Source organism: Podarcis liolepis (genome assembly GCF_965112155.1).
Source record: "Podarcis liolepis genome assembly, chromosome: 16".
NCBI classification, from domain to species: Eukaryota; Metazoa; Chordata; class Lepidosauria; order Squamata; family Lacertidae; genus Podarcis; species Podarcis liolepis.
In genome coordinates this window covers 43105289-43129170 of record NC_139567.1, presented here as the reverse complement: position 1 = coordinate 43129170, position 23882 = coordinate 43105289, and the positions used below count along the sequence as shown (strand labels likewise).

General features: G+C 42.0%; 1 protein-coding gene across 3 annotated transcripts; it reads left to right on the top strand.

Moving 5' to 3' along the window:
• The first annotated feature begins 3211 nt into the window (after window positions 1–3211).
• On the top strand, window positions 3212–22532 carry NSRP1 (nuclear speckle splicing regulatory protein 1). 3 transcript variants are annotated; one of them, XM_083480030.1, is made up of 7 exons: window positions 3212–3330; window positions 5868–5949; window positions 13560–13616; window positions 16581–16712; window positions 17611–17818; window positions 18594–18702; window positions 20934–22532. In XM_083480030.1, exons 1-7 carry the CDS (start codon window positions 3311–3313, stop codon window positions 21847–21849), a joined length of 1524 nt encoding a protein of 507 aa, XP_083336156.1. In that variant the 5' UTR covers window positions 3212–3310; the 3' UTR covers window positions 21850–22532. The 3 variants fall into 3 exon arrangements, with proteins under 3 accessions (XP_083336156.1, XP_083336158.1, XP_083336157.1); XM_083480032.1 differs by lacking the exon at window positions 3212–3330 and adding an exon at window positions 3431–3523; XM_083480031.1 differs by lacking the exon at window positions 3212–3330 and adding an exon at window positions 3675–3700.
• Window positions 22533–23882: the final 1350 nt, after the last annotated feature.

Here is a 23882-nt window from a genome sequence, read left to right as displayed (position 1 = left end):
TACAAACAGTAAAGAACAACAATATATTTGAACATCACAAGTACAGCATAATTCATAAAATATAATTAGAAAATTAGTAAAACCATTACAATCTACAAAAACACTATTAGCAAACCAGCAACTAAAAAGAAGTGAAATATCACAATTACAACTTTTCTTCTAGAACAATATTGTGCCAATATTGCATACGCTTGAGTACCCCTAGGGGGAAAAAGCACTGCTATGAAGCAATATTAACAAAATAACTAAAAAAAAAGTTCATACACACACATCCCCCTGCCCCCGAATGACACATAATCTTTCACACTATTCAGTCCCTGAAAAAGCACATGCACCAAACGGAGGAGTCCTGATCTAATAAAAATGTAAAATACTTTTAACTTACCAGTCACTGAGTTAAACCCATGTCCTGTCCTTCTGACAAGTGATGTTCAGGGCAGTCGCCAAGAGTCCAAGCAGATCCCAATGCAACCATCTCCATGTCCTTGGGCTTGATGGCCTGGGTCTGCACTGAGGGGTATGTATGGCTTTTGCAAACCGCTCCGATATCTTTTATGAATCTCGGTATAGAAATGTTCTCATAAATAACCTTGTTCATAAATATTTTCCTCATAACAAAAGGGCTGCTTTTCATAATGGTAACAATAGTAACAACAACAGGAACTCCTTTGTGGCAAAGCCCCCATTAAGGTCCTGCAGAGGGCTCGTTTTTCTAAATAAAAATATAATGTTTTCTAAAATGATGATGTTGGGGCAAAGCTGCCTGAGCACGTGCAGAGTGCCTTTGTTCTGTGTATGTCCATGCCCCCATGTCCTCACTAAACTGAGGGGCAGAATTTTAGGGAATTTTAAGCTTGGCATTATAAAAGACCTAGTAATATTCATACTAATACAGTATGTAAATCTGGGACTGCGGAAGCATAACTTTAGCACACCACCGTAGCACGATTTCTGTTCTCATCCTGAAGCAAAGTTCTTAACTCGAGGTACTATTTCTGGGTTAGCGGAGTCTGTAACCTGAAGCGTCTATAACCTGAAGCATCTGTAACCTGAAGCATATGTAACCCGAGGTACCACTGTATAGGGTGCCTACATTCTGCATGGACTGGTTGCATGGCAACATGTGCCAATGGCTTTAGATTCCTATTAGGTCCATAAATTACCATATATATAGCATATATTCAACACAAAAAACAGCGACAATTTGTTGTTGACAAAGGACAGCTGGACATATAGAGGGCCCCATTCCCTTCAGTAGCTTAGGGCCTCATCAAACCTAAATCTGGCCCTGGGTTGGCAGAATCCGAGACCAGGGAGAAGAGTCGGTGAAAGAAGATTGGAAGAAATTCAAAGACTACTTACAGAAACACTGTAAAATTAATGAATGTTAGAAGGATGTTGGATAGAAACTAAGCGGTTTCCAGCTGTAATGCTTTAAGAGATATGGGGGAAAAAAGGTTTCACAAATGGGTAAAAGTTTAATGGTAAGGATTTGCTGAACTAACAAATCGAACTGGAATACAAAGAAGGGAGGTATGAGGAGGTCCGAGGAAATAAGTTATGTTATTGAAAATTAATGTGTGTTTTTAACTGTTTTTTTTATTTTGTATGTTTATTTTTCTTTTTTTTTGTTATATCTTAAAAACTTTCAATAAATATCTTTTAAAAAATAAATAAATAAATCCGGCCCTGGGATTCTGTCACAGTGTCCCTTGGTGCAAGAAACAGTTTAGTCCTGCCGGCCACATGACCCGGAAACTGTCTGTAGAAAAACACCAAGATGAGCGCCACAAGCCCATAGTCGCCTTTGACTGGGCTCAATCGTCCAGGGGTCCTTTACCTTTTACCAGAAAAATACAATATTAATAAAGAGAAGCAGAAGTGGTAGTAATAACAGTTTTTTAGAAAGCTGGGGGAAATAATGATCAAGAGCATGGGCATAGCTGGGGGCGGCGGAGGGGGGCAATTGCCCCCACTAGATTAAGTAAAACAAAAGAAATATTTAACTAACAGACCAATCACGTAGGTTCTACCCCCCTAATAAAAGTCCTGCCCCCCCCTAACAAAAATCCTGGCTACCCCCATGCCCAGATCTGTGACATTGCCCATGACCGAGAGACTCTGAAGGATGGCCAGATTTAGGTTCGATGAGGCCCTCAGCTACTGAAGGGAATGGGGCCCTTTATATGTCCAGCTGTCCTTCGTCATCAACAAATTGTCGCTGTTTTTTTGAGTTGAATAAATGCTATTTGGTAGTTTAAGGACCTAATAGGTATCGAAAGCCATTTGCACATAAGAAATAGGAGCCTACACAACACGAAACACTGTTGCTGCATGTAGGCTTTATTTCATTCATTTTTTATCTTATGTTTTGGAAATGCACATCCATTTCCCCCCTTTAATTTTTTGGGGGGCCCCCAAGTGTAGGAATGAAAAATCACGGGAGACGAGAGAGGCAGGTGTAACATGAGGCGTCTCTCTGGGCGGACCCTGAGAGCCTCTTTTATTGAATATTACAAGCATTGCCACAGGTGGGCCTGTGGCTGATTGGTTGATACATACACAAAGAAACTTGTGATTGGTTAACATAAGTACTAAGGCGGGAATTACATGTGAGAGGTGGGGATTACATGTGATCATTTATCCTCGATGGAGTAAAGGCTGGGAATCAAAGCTGGAACTAGACAGGCATGAAGCCTCCTAATTAAATTGTAACTAGAGATTAATATGGCACGAAACAATATAACAATCAAGTTCTGTAGATGTGGTCAGCTAGGCATGGAGAGCAGGTCATGTTCTTTTCCATGCGCTTAGGATGACTGAACAAGGAAAAGAATGTCCTGGTGTTTGGAACAGTTTTGTACAGTTTGTGCAGAAGCAGATTGTAAGCAAGACTTTCCAGAATTGCAAGAGAAAAGAGGCAAGAGAGAAGAAGCAAGGCTTCCCCATAATGCAGCAGTTATCTCTTTACCCAAGAAAGTGGGGCGCTAAGCTATAGCTTGTTTAGCTCATACAGTAACTCCAGCACTGTTCTGAGGTGGTAATATTAAGAACGAATAAGCTGGGGGGGGGGGGAAATTATATTGATAAAAAGACCCTGAAGCGGTAATAGTAACAATAATTGCGGGAATTAAGTGAGCGTGTGGGAATAAACGTTGACGAAGAGAACGTGAGGCGGCGTCGAATCCGCAGTTGCCGGGCGAGAAGCTGAGGCGAGAAAAAGAGGCGGGAAAGAGCGACTCGGCGGCGGCGGCGGCGTCTGTCCTCAGCTGCTCCCTCCCTCGCCCCGCCCTCGCGCCGCGTCGCCAAGATGGCGGCTCCGAGCAAGCAGTGAGTGTGGGGGAGGGGAGGCGAGGGGGCCGCGGAGCTGAGGGGGAACCAGGGTGGGGGGGGGTTGGGGGTTGGGGTGGAGAGGGAACCGAAGGGAAGGAGCCGCGGGGTCGGGGTGGGAATCGGGGCAGGAAAAGGCAGGGGTTGGCGTGGAGGAGAAACGGAGCCGGGAGAGGGGAAACCCCCGGCCTGGGTCCGTGCGCGTCGAAACTGACAAGACCCAGGAAGGGACCGAGGCGGTTTTAATTTTATTTTCCGAGGAGGGGGCACCACCTGCCGGGAGGGAGGCCAAGGCGGCAGTGAGGTCGTGGTGGGGGCTGAGGGGGGGGGCATGAGGAGGAGGCAAGTAGGGCCGGAAGATGGGGCTGAGGTAATTTCGGGGTGGCCGAGAGAGAGGAGGCGGGACTGAGGCGATTTTTCGGGGAGGGCGAGGCGGGTCTGATCCAGAAGGTGAAGTGGGGATTTGGGGGGAAACGATGAGGAACAAGGCTCCCCTCCCAATTATTTATCATTATTTATTGCATTTCCGTTACCCCTTTCCCTCCCAAGTTGCTCAAGGTGGTGAACATTTATTAATCCCCCCTGTGAGGTAGGTTAGGCTGAGCAGCAATGGCCTGGTGGGGGTTTCAAACTGTGGTCGCCCCCAGGTGTTGGTCTGACCGGCTAACCCAGCCTTTCTCAGCCCCAGATGTCCTTTCACTACAACTCCCATCATCCCCGACCGCTAGTCATGCTGGCTAGGAATGATGGGAGTTGTAGTCCAACAACATTGAGGGACCCAAGGTTGAGAAAGGCTGCTCTGACCTCTAGGCCGCACTGTGTGTGATTTCCTCCCTGCCCCCAAGACTCCTCCCTGCAGGAGCGTGGGTTGCACTGTGCTATTTATTTATTGCATTTATATCCCACCTTTCTCCAACCTCAAGGTGGTGTACATGATTCTATGTGCCTTCCCATTTAAATCCTGACAACACCCCTGTGAGGCAGGTTAGGCTGAAAGACAGTGACTGGCCAAAGGTCACCCAGCGAGCTTCTTTGGTGGAGTGGAGATTTGCCTGTGTCTCCCCTAGGCCTAGTCTTGACACTTTTAACTCAGGCTTTCTCCCATCTGGTGCCCTCCAGCCCCAGCATTGTACAGTGGTGCCTCGCAAGAGGTCTAGCGGTTTTTTCATCTTGCGAAGCAAGCCCATTGACGGATTAACGTGTGATATTTACTGTATTTTTGGTTTTTATGGAAGCCGCCCAGAGTGGCTGGGGAGGCCCAGCCAGATGGGCGGGGTATAAATAATAAATTATTATTATTATTATTATTATTATTATTATTAGAGGATTAGTGCTATTAGCGGCTTTTAGCGGCTTTTAGCGGCTTATCAGCTGATCGGATCAGCTGATAAGCGGCTTAGCGGCTTAGAAAAAGGGGGGAGGGGAAAAAACCCGCAGGAACTCGCAAGACATTTTCGTCTTGCAAAGCAAGCCCATAGGAAATTCGTTTTGCGAAGCACCTCCAAAACGGAAAACTCTTTCGTCTAGCGAGTTTTCCGTCTCGCGAGGCATTCGTCTTGCGGGGCACCACCGTACTGGTGTGATGGGTTGGGCTGATGGGAGTTAGAGTCCGAAACATCTACACTCTGCAGTATGTCAAGTTTGGGAATGTGACTTTAACCACTATGTCACACTGTTGCTAGCTGGGGAAAAGAAGCTGCCTCCTCCATTAATGGCAGTTCTTAAAAGTACTTTATTATTTTTGATGCAAGCACTTAAACTGCAGTTGGCAGGCACTGTTTTAAAAGAAGCATCTTTCTTTCTCTAACCCAGAGGAGATGATGCCTCTTCCCAAATGGCACCTGTTGTAACTCTTGTGGATTCTCTCAAAACAGAGATGCTTCTGACCCACTTGTATGCTTTTTCCTTCAAAAATACTGTTTTATCCACTTCATTACTTTGATCTAATAATTTTTTTTGTATTTTTATATTAATAACAGTTATAGCATTTTGTGGCACCCTCAGTGTGGCTAAAACATTAATCCAATATAAGAATATGAAAATAATGTAAAGAGAAGGCAAATAAATTATTAACAGCAGATACAAGAATCCAGATTACTTGACCCAGTATGAATGGCCAACATATTTTGTTTGATTTATAAAAGCAGAAAGAACACTCACCATGTCTCCTTGCCTAATTTCCTTAATTAAATGGCATCATGTTTCACATAATTACAAACATAACAAAAGTAATCATAAACAATAAATAAAACATAAGAAGTACATAACCAAATTGAACAATTTCCATATAACTCATAACATTAAAAAAATAAAGATACAAAAAATTAACATAAACAACAGCCACAATTCTCCAGCCCAAGAGTCTGTTCAGCAGCCTCAGCTTTGGTAGCTGCAGTCAGTCAGTCAAGGCCCTGTTTTTCATGCTGTCAGCAAAGCTAGTGCTGTTTTGTGTTTCTTCTTTACATTTCCGACTTTGCTGGAAAATACATTACTAAGACTACTGAACATATATTCAATATTCATTTTTCTCTCCACAGATATGGACTTATATTTCCCAAGAAAGCGCAGCAGAAAACCTTTGTCAAACATGCAGTGTTTATGGATGACTCAGATGATGAGGTTAGTTTTTTGTTGTGCTTTGTTTCATTTATTATGTTTGTAAGAGGACAAAGTCCAAGATATATATGGAGGCTTCCAATGCAGTTTTCAAAAATTCCAGTTAAAACTAAATTTAAATTTATTTAAACCAACTAAAATACAGGTTCAAAATCACTGTAGCAGCAGATCAGTAAGCCAGCCTAGTATTCTACCAAGCACCCTGGGAGTAATGTCATTTGAACTCAGTTGTGACCTACTTTTGGGTAGACCTGCATAGCTATATGTTGTTGAACAGCCTAGCCAGCCTGCTGAATTCTTTCTGAATGAGGAAGGATTTATCTACCGCCTTAAAGGCCTTTTAAAAAGTGGGCTATTCAGGTGTCTCTTGGGATGGAGTTCCATAAAGACAAATTACAAGTACTGTAGAAAGAAGATGCTACTCCTTGTGTCTGTCAGACGAATCCGAGAAAGCGTTTGGCTCAGAAGTCTCATCTGACAATGTGATCCCAGTATACACAGGGGATATGGGCCTACCTTATAATTTAACTTTAAAATAAACCCCCTGTAGTATAAGTTGTTTTTCCAGTAGAGGGTGCTGCATGCCATAGAACCATCATTTAAGTATCTGTTTCTATTATTCTTTGTGAGAAAATTATTTGCAAGCAGTGTGGAAGGACTACTTAGTCTATAAATAGGCTTAATTCTCATAGATGAAGGCTCAGTATTGCTGCTTTCAGGATGTTTCACAACCTAAGTTCTTATCAGTATGTTAAATATACTTTGATCTTAGCAGCAGGAATAGTAATTTAAATTCAGTGGAAAACTGGACACTTTGTCTCACTCACTCTGGAATACATCTATAATTAAGAATATTACACATAGAATCATAGAATTGTAAGTTGCAGTGGACCCCGTGGGTCATCTAGTCCAACCCCCTGCAATACAGGAATCCTGCATACAGCCATCCCTGAGTGAACCACCAGCCTTCTGGTTAACAGCCAGATGCACTGACCCATTATGTCACCCTTTGTATAATTGGAGATTTCAACAGGGACTAGAACATCAAGGCACTTTTTATATGATTTGGCAGTCTTTTATGACATATACAGCAGAGCCGTCATTTTCAAAACAAACTTTGCTACAAGCCTGGTAAATCTGGAACGATACTTGATAATCAGATAACAATGAAAGTTTTTACTTTGGCTTTGTTATTTTAACCCATGTGCAACTGTACTCATTCTGCGTGCCAATTTGCTAATTTTATAGTTTTGTTTTTCATCTTCTAAGTTTTATCTGTTAGACTGCTTTAAATACATTATACAATAAAAAACTTTACAAAAATATGTTAAAGATACAGGTGCCATAATTTAAACTTTTGATTGGTTTATAGCAATTAACATTATAATACATAAGTCAATTAGTGCTGTATATATAAAAAGCCAGTCACTGGATTTGGTTTGCTTTGTCACATTTAGGTGTGACATAGAAGAGCCTTGGAGCAGGACTGTAACTCAACAATAGAGCACATGTGTTGCTTGCAGAAGGTCTCTGGTTCAATCTCCAGCATTTTGAATTAGGTCTGGGAAAGACCTGTGTCTGAAACTCTGGAGAGTTGCTGCCTGTCAGTGTCAGCAGTATTGAGCTAGATGGACCAATGATCTAATCCAGGTTGAAGCAGCTCCCTATCACATAGAAACAAAACCCAGGGCAAAGCTATAAGGATGGGATGTTCTCTGATCCCTATGGGTGTTTTGAATCATTGGCCCAAAGGAGGGCTCATGAGAGTAGGCGGAAACAGGAATACCAAAGAAGGATGTCAAAAGCAGCAGAATGGCCAGTTCTAGCTCTTTATTAAAGAAGGCGTAGACTTACAGCAAAGTAGCCTGCCAGTTCATCTAGGCTTTGCAGACACAGGACAGACACTGCAACAAGGAGATGGCTTGTTTGCACCCAAGCAAACATGCATATGTTCTTTATACTAATAAATATAATAAATAAATAAAATAAAATATACACAAAGCAGCATACATTATTTCACCTAACTAGATGAAGGCCTAGGTGGCAAATTCCCAAATCTTACAGATAGTTCCCCTTTTTGGGCTTAGCCCAGCGTCCCAAGCCCACAGATAAGGATAGCATCAAAGTAAGCCAATTAGCTTATATCAAAGCAAGTGAGCTCATTGCTAAAACAACTATCAATTAATTGTGGGGTTATATGGGTTATATTGTCTACCAAGATGGCGTTTTTAGCAAAGCTTCTGGAACAGTTCACCTCTGGTTCAACACAATGGGTAAAAGGAAACAAGCTGTTTCTTTGGGACCCTCAGGTACCCCAGACCTTTCCCCTGCATTTTTAACTTTCATTTAAAAAGAAATGAAGTCACTGGCCCTTTTAATGATGCCGATCTGAAGAAAAATCAGCAGGCAATATTCTTAGTTGCAAAACTTTATAACATTAAGCCCAGTAGACGAATTGTTTAGAGTTTTCTTATTGACATTCAGTGCCCTCCCAGAGTATCCTTAGGTCCCCCACTTTCTCCTGTACACTCTATTTCTGCTCTTGCCCATGACTGATCTTCTCTTAACTAATGAGAAATAGGCAATGATTTACTAACTTCTAGTCTAATGTACTATTTAAAGAGAAGAAAAATATGCATCATCACTGGTTTAATGGGTGGTTGTCAATTGGCTTTTCACATGCACAAAAAAAATTGATTATGATTTTTTTTCAGACAGATCCTCTCATTTGCAAATAGAGTGTACTGAGGAGAATGATAGCCTCTTTATATTGTCCCTTTGATCTGGCATGGCGGGTGATGGGGGAACCATCTTACAGAACTCCCCATGTTATTTCACAGCCCACAAAGTAGGTAATAAATCCAGCGACTGCCTTTATCATCAACCAAAAAATAAGATCATTTTTTAAAAACAAAATTACTTTATTAGTTTAGTAATAATTTTAGGCCTTTCCGAGATAAGGAGCTGCGTTTGGGAGGGGTTTCATTTCCTGGCTGCTTCCATATCAGCAAAAACTACGCCTTGCGTGTCTGAAGATGGTGTATTTATAACTGAACTCTAATAAAGTCCATGCCAGCAAACCTGCACACCTGACTTGGCCATGGCGATCATATATTAGATAGAAAACTTTTGTTCCGTTAAAAAAATGTTACTATGCATATTTCATTAAGATTTTCTTTGCTGTATTGAGAGGTTGTTTAATCTTTCTCTTATAATTTCCAAGTTATACAGCGAAGTGAATGTGTATGAGTATGCATGGAGAACAGGACTGGTTTTAGGACCGATGCTGTATTAGGCTTAAAGGAGGTAAAGTAATGTTCTGGGTTCAAAAAAATTATTTATTTGGTGCCATCAGCATGTCTGTTGCTTTCTGTAAACTCCATGGAGTTTTCTTTTCTTTTACAATCAAGGAGTGTATGAATTATTTGAAAGATAAATTTACGTAGTACAAGAGGGCAGATACCTGTCCCAAGGAGCTTCCAGACTAAAATTTGACACGGAGGAAACAAAGGAGGAATGGGAAGGAAATGTAGGCAGGGGGTACTTAGAGAGATGGGAAAAGTGAGCGTTAAGGAAAGTGTCCCATTTGAAGTTTTATAGTTCTACAAGTTAAAAAGAGCTCATTGGATACTATCATTCACAAAGAATGCTGTGAACATTTTGTGACAAACCTTATGCTTCTGATGCTAAATGTATTGTTAACTAGTAATAAAAGCAATATGTGGAGTTTTACCCACCCACTTAAGACTGAGTTTAACTCTTAAAAAAGAAAAGAAAGATCAAGAGTTATTAAAGCCTGCTGCTCTGTGTAGCTTTAATGGAAGAGAGGTCAGCATATCCAATATTTCTGTGAACCTTCATTTCCTTCACTCTAATCCAGAAGCCAACACACACCTTGATGTGTTGCCAATCTGTTTCATGTGACAGTTGAATCCAAAATGGTCTGTTTGGTCCAGCCACTCTGACTGAGACTACAATGATAAGTGATATATAAATAGTTGAAATACTTTTTAAAAATGTGCAGTCTTCCTTATTTCAGGAGTAGAACAACCCTATAATATCTTTTTTTATCTGATCCACAAGATAAAGAGGGAGTGATGCTCTTCATCCATTCTAGCTGCTTTATAGGCAGGGGTAAGAGAGCTTGTGAAGCTGTTAGAGCACTTTATAAATCTTATTTTAAAAGGGTACTCTGTGTCAAGAAGAAAAAAAGTTTGGCAGCCTAAGAGAAGGCTGTACCAGGTGTAGCAAAAGCATGAAAGAAGGATTGAAATAAAAGAGGAATAATGAAATTGGATAGAATAAAGTAAAAATGTAAAAGATTTGCAATATGGGGAACAAACTCTGCAGTTCTCGTTGTGCTTCAGTTCTTTTCCCTTTAGGGATAAACAAAGGGAGTTTTCCCTTTCAGAAAATATTATAAGTTCAAGCTTTGTGTCCCCAAAGAATACCATGATTGGGGGCAAACAGAAATCCCATGCCAGATTGCTGACTTCGTAAGGTTCTTTAATAAACGACCTGTTGATAAGTAGAAATAATACAAAAGAACAGGAAGTTCCCATCTATCAATCCTCTCAGCACAACAGGAAATTGTCACCCATAAAGCTCTGGAAGAGGTGTTTGTGCTGGCGCTGTTTTCCTTAAACCTCTTGGCGCGCTGTCCAAACAAATGACAGGTGGACCGCTTTAGAATTTTATGTACTGAAATTGAGGCCTCTATATTACTTTTATTGTTTACATAATCTCCAGACACTAGTACACTTAACTGCCTACAGGCAGGTCTGGGGAAAACTATTGTGAATTTTAAATATTTTGATGGTGAGAAATGACTTATGCATGAAGAATAGACCGATTTCATGAAAATATTGGACAAAATATGTCAGTTATTTTGAGTTGAAGTATAATTAGCTAAGTCCCTCAAGTTGAAGACATATTTTCTGAGGCAATTAATACACAACGAGGTGAGCTCCCATTGTACGGTCCAAGCTCCTGCCTGCCTAGCAGTTTGAAAGCACGTCAAAGTACAAGTAGATAAATAGGTACCGCTCCGGTGGGAAAGTAAACGGTGTTTCCGTGCGCTGCTCTGGTTTGCCAGAAGCGGCGTAGTCATGCTGGCCACATGACCCAGAAGCTGTCTGTGGACAAACGCTGGCTCCCTCGTCTATAGAGCCAAATGAGCGCCGCAACCCCAGAGTTGTCAGCGACTGGACCTAACGGTCAGGGGTACCTTTACCTTTATCTTCTGGATGCATGGCCATCCTTCCTTCAGAGCCAGTAAGCAATGTTTCTTAATCAGTCATGGATAGGGCAATCAGCATCTTCCAAAGGTCAGTTGATCTATGCTTCCTGTGTAGTGCTTTTGATTCATTGTCCAGCTGAGCTAGTCCCAAACCTGTTTCTTCATGATAAAAGAATGACATATAGACTGACCATGGCCAGGTTTATTAATGCAGCTATGGCTATGGTGGATGAACACCAAAGGTCTATCTAGTCTAGTATTCTCCCTCCAGCAGCAGCCTGCCAGGTGCCATTGCGGAGTTCAGAAGTGAAAGCTCTCCTCTTCTTTTACAGCACTTGGTATTTGGTTCTAGGTGCCTTCTTACAGGGGCATATACAATGGGTTCTTCATTGTAGCCACTCCTATCATAGAATCATAAAGTTGTAAAGGACCCCAAGGGTCATTTAATGCAACCCCCTGTTATTTGAAGCTTCAGGTGAGCAGTTCTAGATTCAGCACCACAGTACATTGGCATAAAAGAGTTGTTCAAACATTTGCTTCGTACTTCAAGGAGGTAGGAAAGCAGCATACATGAGTGCAATTCAAAACCTAGAGAACCTTTATTGTTGATAGTTCAGTTCTGTGTCAGAAACAAGAAAAATGGCATATGGCACTTCTGCAAGAGCAAATTAATATTCAAGTCAGTTTCAATTTGCTGTGTGTCATGGTGAGTCAGCTTTCTTCATCCCACTTGGACATCAATGTATAAGAATAAAATAAAAAATTACCTGCTCCTTGTTTTCCAGTTTCTTTTTTTTAGTATTATGAAGTGCTGGTGACAAAAGTTATTCCACTTGTAAGAAAAGCTGATGTTCAGTATGAGTCATGGCAGGATTGGAAAACTACGATAGCTGCCAAAATGTTAAAAAAGATATTTTTCATGTTCCCCTGTCACCTGGTGGAGGGAAAGGAATATTTGATTGCTAATGCTCTATAAACAAGTGGTCTTTGTAGTAACATTTGTTCAGCAAACATAGGGAGTTGCAGGTCTATGTAGAATTAGGAAATGTGAAGAAGAGATCTGGTGTGCTTCACTTTATTGGGAATAAGGAAACTGCATTCTGAACTAAGTTAGCAGGGCTGTTTCCATTGCTGTTCTTAATACACTGCTTTCTAGTGTGATGTTCTTCTCTCATAATGTGCTTTGGAGGTGGGGCGTGTGTGTGGTATTCTACTCACAAAATAACCACTTTGTGATTACTGAATTGCTCTTTACATCTTCAGAGCAGGCTTAGGTAACTGAGTTAGAGATGTATGGTGCTAGGTGAGCTCTGACAAACAGCCCAACACATCCCCATGGAGTTGGAGCCCTGTATGGTGCCTACAGCATCTGCCACAATCCACGTGAAGGGCCCAGCCAGAGTCTTGCCCTGCCTTGCCTTGCCTTTCTGCTGCTGCCTCTCAGCAAGAGCAACATCTTCTCCAGCTGCAGCTCAGATCTGGCCCAGGTCTATTTCACAGCCAGCCCCCATCCCAGGCTTACAGGCTGAGTTTGTCAATTTCTAATGTAGTAATGTATTTGCATCATAAGCTGTAATATAGTACGATGCTTAACAAAGGGGAAAGCAACAGTTTGAACATAAATATTTCACTAAAACAGTATAAGGTAGCTTTCTGTCTTCCTAATCCCAAGAGTGCCTGGACCAACCCAGCCAGATGGGTGGGGTATAAATACAGTGGTACCTTGGTTGTCGAACATAAGCTGTTCCGGAAGACGGTTCGACAACCGAGGTGCAAAGGGCAGTTGGCAAAGTCAGTTGAGAAAACTGAATAAAATGCAGCAGAAGCTGTTAAATGTCCCAAAAACGTTCAAAATGGAAGCAATTACTTTGGGGTTTTCAGCGTTCGGAAACTGAAACGTTCGGTTTCCGAGACGCTCGAAAACCGAGGTACCACTGTGATAAAATTATTATTATAACCATGTTTATTCTTAAGTCCCACCATCTTCATTGGGACTTAATATATCATCAGTGTGCAGATGGCTATGTTGACCACATAGCTCTTCTCAATATAGTACTTTATGGACAAAGAAAATGATATTGGCATTTCAGTTGTTGGAAATTTCTTTTCTATGGATGCAGATGACAGTGTTTCTCTACTGATGACCTTCCATATTTATTTGCTTTTAAACTGTTTTGAAAATGTAGCAAACTTGCATTGACCTTCAACATGGTCATATTAATACTGGAAGTCAGTCTCTCTGGGGGCATACTCCCAGGCAAGTGTTCTTAGGACTGCAACCTTATTTATTTTTTAAACTATTGTGGGCTATACAAAACAAAAATAGTATATTTATATGTAACTTAATATTCAAAATATTTTTTCCCCTTTACAGTCTTCTGTGGGTGAGAGCCTTCAACGAGAAGCCTTGAAAAAGCAAGCAATGAAACAAGTAAGTTGGCAATATGTGTACACACACACATCTTACTCCTTGGTTTCTGGTCTCATTACACAAATATATATATGGTGGTGATTGTTATACTGATATCAATGTATATGGCAATTTGCCCTGAAATGTATAGAAAGAGAGAATGCTCTCTCCTTAGGAACACACCACCTAAATTAGAACAGGGTAATGCCAATAACCAAGACAGCATGCTCCATCATAAAATCTGACTTTCCACTATCATGCATTGAGGTAATGCTAGTGTCTCCGCCCCAACCCTCCAATAAGATTTTAGTAAAGCCTTCAATGTAACAACTTGCCTGGTAGCCATAGACAATCAGTAATTCCATTCAGGAAAGTAAGCAATCTAGTAGAGGAGAGACAGATCAGTCTTGTCTCTCCTCCACAAATCTGCTTGGTAGAAAGCACTTTTTTTTTTTACTAGCCTGCCAAGAGGCTGGCAGACTGCAATTTCATGTTTGTTGCAGAGGAGCCTGTTCTACAGCCTGCATTGAAATGCAGTCTAGTCTAGCTTCTTAGCCAACAGTAGAAAAGAAAAGAAATCCAGACCAGCAACTTTGGTAGGCTTATTTACCTGGCTGTCCTACACCAGTGCAAATGTTTAGAAATAGGAGGTTAACACTGGCACCTGACAAGGCTAATGGTTTTCCTATAGGGCTGTCAACCAGTATATTTCACCAGGTTTTGGCAGCAAGTGTTAAAAAAATTAGAGTGGCAGCTGTTCTTCTTTTCATAATAGTTTTTTTTTTAAAAAAAATATATTAGTGTAATGTATAAATGAATTATTGGATTATTTTATGTGATTCATCCTCATAATTTTACACACCAGCCCTGTCCTCTTGGCACTCGGTTTTGGAACTGCAACACTTTCCTTATTAACAATGACATAATTTATATCAAAGCTTGAATTTTTAGTTTCCATGACTTTGTTTGCGTAATAAACAGTTCCGCTTTTATACAACTCTGTTTTTCTTGGGTTTATTTTGGCTATGTCGTTACAGAAAAACAACCCTGCTGCAAGCCTTGAAGCAGGTTGCCATATATCTACTCGTAGTTTACAATGCACCATTAAACGTGGAGACTAATTTAGCATCCACACTGTAAAAACCACCAGGAGAGGCAAATTCCTTCTCTGACATCAAATATAGGACTCCTTGACTGACTACTTGTGTAACTTTTGTTTCAGAATGAAAGTCTTAATACTATGAGAAAACAAAAGGAACTTGTCCACTGTTTAGATTTCCACCACACTTGGCTAAATTGTGATAGAGAGAAAAGACATGGAGCCAATAATTTTTTCTGTAATAGAAATACTGGCCTTTGGGTTACATAAACACAGAAGATGGTTTTGCAGATTATGATGAGTATGAGAGATAACATCTCTGTGGTTTGCACCTAGTGGAAACATTCATGGCCCCTTGGTTTCCTGTAGGGAAGGGAGAAGGCTTACTCAGTTGCTCCCTGGGGCTTCTGGGCAAGGTGGTAGAGTTAACTTAGACTCACACTTGGGTTTCTCTACTGGGAAGAGGGGAATGGTATAGAATAGGCATGCCCAAGAGGTGGATCGCGATCTACTGGTAGATCATGGGGAGTTCCTGGTTGATCTCTGGCCCCTCGGCGATCTCCTTACAAAAAAACAAAAAACAACCCACAATTTTGGCTTCCTAAAAAAAGCCTCCACAACTTTGGGTAGATCACTGCCAGTCTTTTTACGACAATGGGTAGATAACTGCCAGTTTTTTTATACTGTGCATAGATTGCATACTATTGGGAGCTGGACGTCCCTGTTATAGACCTTGCCTGTGTGTGCGTAAAAATGAACACATACTTCTCTGTATATATAATCAGTCATAGTGTTTCTTGGGCCAGGGAGACAAAGTGGGTTACAATAACCATGAAGATTGTTCTCATTTTGCTCAGGCACTAGTGTGAGCAGGAGCAACAAACCATGATCTCTGGGTTAGCATTATGTCCAACCCGCAGATTGTGGTTTGTTGATAGGAGAGAACAAACCATGGTGCAACATTGTGGTTTTTTTAGAGTGAAACAAACTGTGATCCTTGCCCAGAACTCTAAGCCAGGCAAGAGTGTTTGTTACTGCTGCTGTCTAGAGGAGAGGAGCAAAGTGGGAACCATAGTTTGCCATTAGGGACGTGGGTTAAACCACAGAGCCTAGGACTTGCCGATCAGAAGGTTGGTGGTTCGAATCCCCACGGCGGGGTGAGCTCCCGTTGCTCGGTCCCTGCTCCTGCCAACCTAGCAGTTCGAAAGCACATCAAAGTGCAAGTAGATAAATAGGTACCGCTCCGGCAGGAAGGTAAACGGCGTTTCTGTGCGCTGCTCTGGTTCGCCAGAAGCGGCTTAGTCCTTCTGGCCACATGACCCGGAAGCTGTACGCCGGCTCCCTCGGCCAGTAAAGCGAGATGAGCGCCGCAGCCCCAGAGTCGGTCACGACTGGATCTAATGGTCAGGGGTCTCTTTACCTTTACCTTTAGTTTGCCATGATGGGCTAACACTACCATTGTATCAGCTTTCTATTCCAGTGGCTGTCTGTCTCTGTCTTATGATTTTTCTGGCCCAAAGTCAGAGAGCACATCCTCAACACAGGTAAATAGTGATGTGCTGCATTTCCAGTCAGAGAGACACAGGGCCACGTGATGGGGCTGTTATTTTGGCTTTAAGATTCTAGCACAAACTTCCAGAATGGAACAGTGAGGGGTGAATAAACAGCAGAGGTCTTTGGAAGCAGAAGCTTGGCAGCAAGGAGGAGAAGACTTTTCTTGTATAACCATCTGGAAGGCTGCACTAGCGCCTTAAATGTTTTTAATAAAAGTCTCTTGTTTGCAGCTTCTGTCTTAACCGAGATAATTATAGATAATACATTGCTGGACTAGCTTCCTGGAAGACTCTAATGAAAATACCATAACCTTTCTTTCCTTCCTTTTAAAGACCAAGCTTGAGATCCAGAGGGCATTGGCGGAAGACTCCACAGTGTATGAATATGACAATATTTACGACGACATACAGCAAAAGAAGGCAGAAAGTCATGCCAGCGCACTTGCAGGGAAAGGGGAAAAAAAGGTCCATACCTGGAAATGAGTATGATGTCTGTCTTTGCCTCTCTACACTAGGGATGTTTGGGGCGGTGAAGACCTCCAGCTGTGGGTGGGAAGAGGCCAAGAGGGATGTGGAGCCACTGAGGGGAAGGGAATCAAAGGTTAACACTCCCTGCACATCATGGAAAATTCAGGAGTGGGATCTGCTGATGCTGCTATTTATCATTCAAGTGACACTTTTTTATTCTTACAAACTGCATCGCCTCTTTCAAGTTTACCTTGAACTGTCATGTGGGATGGGCCCCTATTCCTACTTCAAAAATGGAGAACTGAGGGCTCAGGGGGAATTATCTTTTGCAAGCCTCTGCAGTCAGATTTCAGCCCAAGTCATACAGATACACTCGATTTAGACTTGGATCACACTGTCCCTTTCCTGCACACTTTTGTTGGACGTCACCTTCATCTCTCAGGATCACAGGTCCACAGATGTGCTTCCTGGCTCTCTCTCACCCTTCTCCAGAACCTGGGGAACTCTCCCAGAGCCAGTGCTGATTTTGGAAAAACACTATATTTCCATATGTCCTCTTCATGTTCTGGAGAATAACAGGGAATCTTCCTCACCTCATGCGAAGTGTTGGATGAGGCTCAGTTCGACTGGGAAGAGTCCCCTAGCTTTAAACTCAGGGTTTAAGTGTAGCATCACAAGTAGGATTGGTGGCAAGCACATATTTCACCTGGCTACTGATACCAGGCAGATTTTGTGGGCCTCTGCTCAATAACTTTGCCTTGGTACTGATGGTAGCTCAGAGGGGCAGCAGTAGCTTCTGTAAAATGTATCCCACAATATTCACAGCATCTTCAATTTATTTGCCACAGGTAATCTCAGTCTTCTTCCATTTCTTCATTGCTGTTTGTCTTTGCAGCCCAAGTACATCCAAAATATTCTCAAGGCGGCCGAGCTAAGGAAGAAGGAGCAGGAAAAGAGAATGGAGAAGAAGATTCAGAAAGAACGTGAACTGGAAGGAGGCGCGTTTGATGACAAAGAAGCCTTTGTAACATCAGCCTACAAGAAGAAACTGCAAGAAAGAGCTGAGGAGGAGGAAAGAGAGAAGAGGGAGGCAGCAATTGAGGGTGAGGAAGATGACCAGGGTGCTGATAGATTGCTCTCATGGGTGCTAGGAACCAAATTGTCAAGACTCTGAACTCACAGTAGCCTAAATGACCTTTAAGTAGGAATCATTTGGCAGATGTGGTTGTGTTCCTTTACACATTGTATCCTTGAGGAGGTGTCAAGAAGGGAACTCTTTTTTTGTTCCCGGCCCTGTTCCTTTGGTTTGGGATAATGTGCGGCTTGTGAAATAAGCTGGGGGGAGAGAGACGTTTGCTTAAAGAAAACTCAGGGGTTTGTATGGAAATCTCCCCTCTTCAAAGCAAACACTTAGCCACTGTACAGCACTGTATCACAATATCATTTTCACAGCACAGGAAGTGTGTGTGGTTTTTAAGAATTGCCATATTGGGTTTCTTTTTTGGACTGCATGTATGCATACCAGTGATCAGCAGTTGGATTATTCTGAAATGCCTCCTTCATGTCTCCTTGAAGAGGGAACCACAGCTGCTTATACTCCCTAGTGCTCAAGAGATTGATGAGACCCTCAAACTCCATCCCTGCCACATCCCCAGTTTTAGCCACACCATTCTCTCCTCAATAACTTTCTAAAAACAGTAGCTAATGGGGCTGTTCCCCACCATCACTGCCCCTATAATCTGAGTACTGTGTACAACCCCTGCTTTGTTCCAGATATCCCAGGCAATGTGGGCAATTGCAATGAAGCTTTTTCTCCCAGCTGCTTTATTGATAAATAATAATAATTCCTAATTTTATGTCCTCCTTCCCTTTTTTTAGCATGTCTGGATGTGACCAAGCAGAAGGATCTCAGTGGCTTTTACAGGCACCTGCTAAACCAGGCAGTGGGGGAAGAGGAGATGCCCAAATGCAGCCTTCGGGAGGCCAGGTAAGGTTGAAATGCAGAAAAATCAGCTTCTCTGGCAGTCACAGTTTCAGCATCTACTTAATGGCTTTGAGCTCAATGGAGCCAGAGTTTGGTCCCAGTTAGCAATCCTCAGCTCAGAATGGAGAGTTTCATTCTAACCAGAGTGTGCATGGTGTTTGATAACCATAAAGAAGGGACTGAATTTTTGCTCCACTCTTGGGTGGGATGGCAGTCGGAGGTCAAGTGGGTGCCTCCTCTCTCTCTGGATGAATGAGGAAAGGTTTCCTTACAGATGATGTGATGTGACTATAGTGGGGAGCAGCCTAGGCTGGCTTATTGGCATCAAGCCAAGACATCTGTGACCTGCAGGGTGATCCTTCAATAATAACATATGGAGGGTAATTAAACTACTGTTCTCTTTCACCAGGTTGGCAATGTGGCTTTGGGGTGTTACCGGGGAGACATGGAAGGCTGTCTCCTTCCTGTTTTTGTATACATTTTTAATTGGATGATGCTATACCTGTTCCCATTTGCGTCTGTTTTTATTGTTCATTTGGTGCTCTCTTTTAGTTGTTTTTAAATGTTTCATATTTGCTCTGTACATCACTGTGGTTGCCTTTTCTTTTTTTTACGAAAAAAGAAATTAACGTGTTTTTTAAACAAAGGGAGAAGTTTTTTCAGACATAGGTAGAGTCCGTAATACATTCTAGAAGAAAACCAGCTATAAAATGCTGGCACCTTAGCATGTTTCTTAATGTCCCCTGACAAACGGTCTCTCTGTGTGTGCATGTGTCCTTTTCCAAGCAAGCTATAGAAACACCAATGGCACTAGTGACTTTCAGATCTCAGGCTGGCTTTACCTTCCCTTAGCCAAAGTCCACTCTTAATTTGAAAGGCATGTTCAAAATCATCACCATCATTATTATTTGCATTTATTAATCACTTACTACATAAATTGTCTTAAAGTGACTTAGAATTACATAAGCTTTTACCCAGTTGATGTATATGTGGCAGAATTTTGCTTTTCTAGGTGAATAATTTGGATTGCTTGGACAGGTAATTTTAGTGAAGTAAACAGTGTGGGTTATATCCTTAAATGTTAGCTTCCTTATTAACTACCCAAGACTGAAACATTGTAACTTCCCTGGTCCTATCAGTTTGGTAGCTATAATTATACTCTCAGCTGTTACCACCTTGTTTTGTCTTGTGTTAATCTTTCCAGAAGAGGAATATCTCTTGAATGTATGTATAGGAACATGATTGATCAGCAAAATACGAATTTCTCATAGTGTTACAGATGCTGTCACTGGGGCATTTGGAGCATATCTGTCACTAAAGACAATGTCATCTCATTTTCCCTCTATGGAGGACTATTTTGCAATAGTGTAGTCATCCTTTACAAGGAAGTAGTATTCTCCTTTTCTGGTAAATGGAAAATCTTGCAGCTCTTGTTTCATTAATACTAATAAATGCTCACAGCGTATTTGTGCTAATTTGGAGAAAACCCAAAGTCCGAGTCATATTTACGGGTGTTAAAGTACTTGGCAGTCAGAGGTTACAGCATGGATTGATGAATCATTGGGTCCGAACCCTACTCCAGTATGTGATGAGATCACGTGATGTGAACCAAACAAGTTCAGGTATAGGTGACAGGAAAACAGGTGGTGATAAATACTGCCTGAGAGTGTGTGCCTGTTATGCCTCATGGCTTTGCCAACCATTCATTACAGATGGCAGCCATGATGACTGCTACATGTTCTGCTCATCACTTCCAGTAGGCAAAATGAGTGCACACCAGAGTGATAAGGAAACCATATTAAATCCCTCCTACTAGGAATGCTGTTGGTACCTTGTTTAACACAAATCAGGAGTTGAACATTTGATACACACATTCTGGATGAGAGATTAATATTTAGCCATGCATGCCACATGTTTCAATTATGCATTGTTAGTTTCAAGTAGCAGCCAGAAAGTTTTTTTGGAAGCACCCAAACACGGCATTAAAATAATGGCCAGCACCATTTATTGTCCCCAGTGCCTGGTGTTCAGAGGTGGTATACTCTCTAGGATCATGCAGTTTCTGTTTCTTGTTGTGAAAGAAATGCGGTAAACTTGCAGTTTTCTACAAATTCTTGACATGAAAACATGCTTTTCTTAGAAATGTGGGTGTATGCTTTGGAGGATAAGATGATGCTAGGTTGTTCTGAGTTGGCAGGGAGTGAATTTTATTTTGTGTCTTAAAAAAAATGTAGGATAAAGGAAGAAGAACCCAGTGGGAATTCCTGTGACTCCAAGCAAATAAGCAAAAACCTGGATGAGCGGACAAGTTCCCACATTCCTCTAAAAGCAGAAGATAACCCAGATGCAGACAGTGACTTGGAAATGGATGCTAGTGATGAGGAGAACAGTGCTAAAGCACACACAAACAGCGGAACTGGCAAGAAAAAAGAGAGTAGGCAAGGCCACTCTGACCGTAGTGGGGAGAGTTCCAGGCATCACAGGAGCCGAAGGGACTCAAGGTCATCCAGCGAGGAGAGAAGCTGCCATCAAAAGGTGCCTTCAAGTCATCCAGAGAAAGAGGAGGGTGGGGGAAGGAAGGGAAAAAGTGGGCAGCACAGGGAAAAGGAACGCGAGAGAAGACACAAAGACCATGAAAAAGAGGAGCGCTCTAGACCCGAGAACCATCATAGGAGACGGGAAGAACAGGATGAGAAGCAGAGGAGAAAAGACAGGAAAGAGAGGGATGATTATGATAGAGATCTGAAGATGTGGAGAGACAGAGAGGAAAGGTATTCTGAGTGGGAACAGCAAGAGAAAGAGAGGCACAAAGAGAGGCACAGGGATAGGGAAAGGGACAAAGGGGCACAGGAACACAAAGAGGAGAAGCAAAGGAAAGGTAGTAGCCCTGGGCCCTTGGCGAAAGATTGCCATCGGGCTCCAGAAAGTGATAGTAGGGAAGAAAACCCCCCCAACTCTGAGAGATCATTAGAATTGAAGCACGGGACTTCAGGGGTGGGAGCAGAGGAAGCAGAGAAACCTCCAGAGAGCCAGAGCAAATTTGCAAAGCGTAGTAACGAGGAGACAGTGATGTCAGCAAGAGACCGCTACCTGGCTCGGCAGATGGCCCGTGTGGGCACCAAGTCTTACATAGAAAAAGAAGAGGATTAGGTTTCATTTCAGGAGGAGCATATCAGGAAGGTGACACGTGCTTATCGCTGGTGGGAATACCAAGGCAGGAGGGAATTGTACACAGGAATTGAAGTACAGTAGCTTCAGGCCATTCATTTTAAGAGGATTTTAAAAAAGGGTATCCTTTTCTGCAGGAGAAATGGATAGAGAGGTGTGACTTTTGGACACAGAGTGTATAGCCTGATATGGGTCTGTTCACACTGACAATCTGCACCTCAGTACCTGCTTATGCTCTGTCTTTTCAGTGCAGTGAGCTCCAGCCTGTGGCTAATAGCCTCACAGAGGTTTCCTTTAGATCATGAGCGGGGAGCCTGTGGCTCTCCAGATATTGCTGGGCTACAGCTCCCATCACCCTTGGTCCTGTTGGCTGCTGGGGATTGGAGCCCAACAACAGCTGGAGGGCCACAGCGTCCTCATCCCTGCTCTAGAGCCTGCTGTCCAGCCACAGGTACTAAGGGAAAATAAGTGTGAAAACCAAACTTAATGAGGAATACAAATAAGCCCAGAAGCAAAAATTATTATTGTTTTGTTTTATTTTTTAAAAAAACACCACCACCACTGCTTAGTTCCACAGTGAACTTAAATGTGGGGAGTCTTTGTTTGGAGTTTTGTTAATTCTTCTGTGCAGAAACATTGAAATAAAATGAAAGATGTGAATCTTACGCTGCCCTTGACTCTGTTTTGTGTTTGTGTTACTTCTTAGTCGCACCCTTCAAGCATGATAAAGTGACATATACGTAAGGGGGAGAGAGAGTCAGCAGTGCCAGTCATAAGCTTGGCAGGGGAAGTTCCTCACACACAGGCTGTTGTGTGAAGGCTCTCTGGATCAGGCCCTGTGTGTTATAAGACGCCAAGGTTTTATAAAGCTGTCATAAAAGACACTCCTACCTTTAGCTTGGCAAAGTGAGAACTTTGGCAGAGGGAATGTTTTCATAATATATTTTCAACAAAACCCTTGGAAGCACTCGTCCTTCTTACCTCACCTCCCGGTAACCTCCTCTTCTAACAGTGATGCATCAGCACCAAATTATTTTGGAAGTTTGAAGTTAAAAAAAGAAGAAAAATTCAGATCACTATTGTTACTTTTACTACGCTGCTTACGATTGAGAAATCAGTTTTGGGGATTATTAACTCCCTCAGTTGCTACGGCCCTACAGTGCAGGTTTGAGGGCTTTTGGGGTATTGTGTGCTGTCGTTTACCTTGCTGAATTAAGTCTTAATTTCTTGCAAGCCTTTTGTTTTGAAGCATCATGTGTTTTTTATCCTGTGTCCTGGGAAGCCACCGGGAAGGAAGTTTGTATCTTGCTGTTGTTATGGAGACCATAGTGATGGTGTCTTTGCCAACTCCAGAAATAGAGATGTGCTTTCCTAGGGCTTTGCGAGCGTGTTTTCTCTCTCCCCCTCTTTCCCTCTTCTGAGTTTTTAAGGAGGGAAACAACAAGGACCGTGTCACTGATAACGTCACAGGATTGTATTTCTGTTTAGATTTCGGCAAACACCAGTTCTTATTTGTGCCTGATATGTCTTAGGCACTAATGAGCTTTTTCTACCTCTAGGGTTTTTACTTGGGGCATTTTTTCAATAAACTTTAAAAGAGGCAAACTATCTTACAAATGTAGCGAGTTTGCTAAAATAAGGTCCAATGCAGTTGTGTTTTCCTGCCTTCCAGCATAATTTATAGACTGATCTTTCTGTATTTTATATGTTGTGAGCCACTTTTTTATAGCTTATGAAAGGGTAGATGATGGTGATATAATGTGTTTATATTGTGCGTTTCTTCCAAGTTGGGATTCAAGGCGGCTTACAGCATTTAAAAAGCATTCTTTTAAAATACAAAGTAATAAAAACAAACTGGTTGAAAACAATAGTTGAAATACAATAATGCACGTTTAGAACCAACTTTAAAATATCAGTTGTCCTGACAGACCAGTTATCAACATCTTCTGCACCTAGCTTTCAAAGGTCTGTCTAAATAGGAAGGTCTTAGCCTGCTGGCAGAAAAAAGGAGGGAG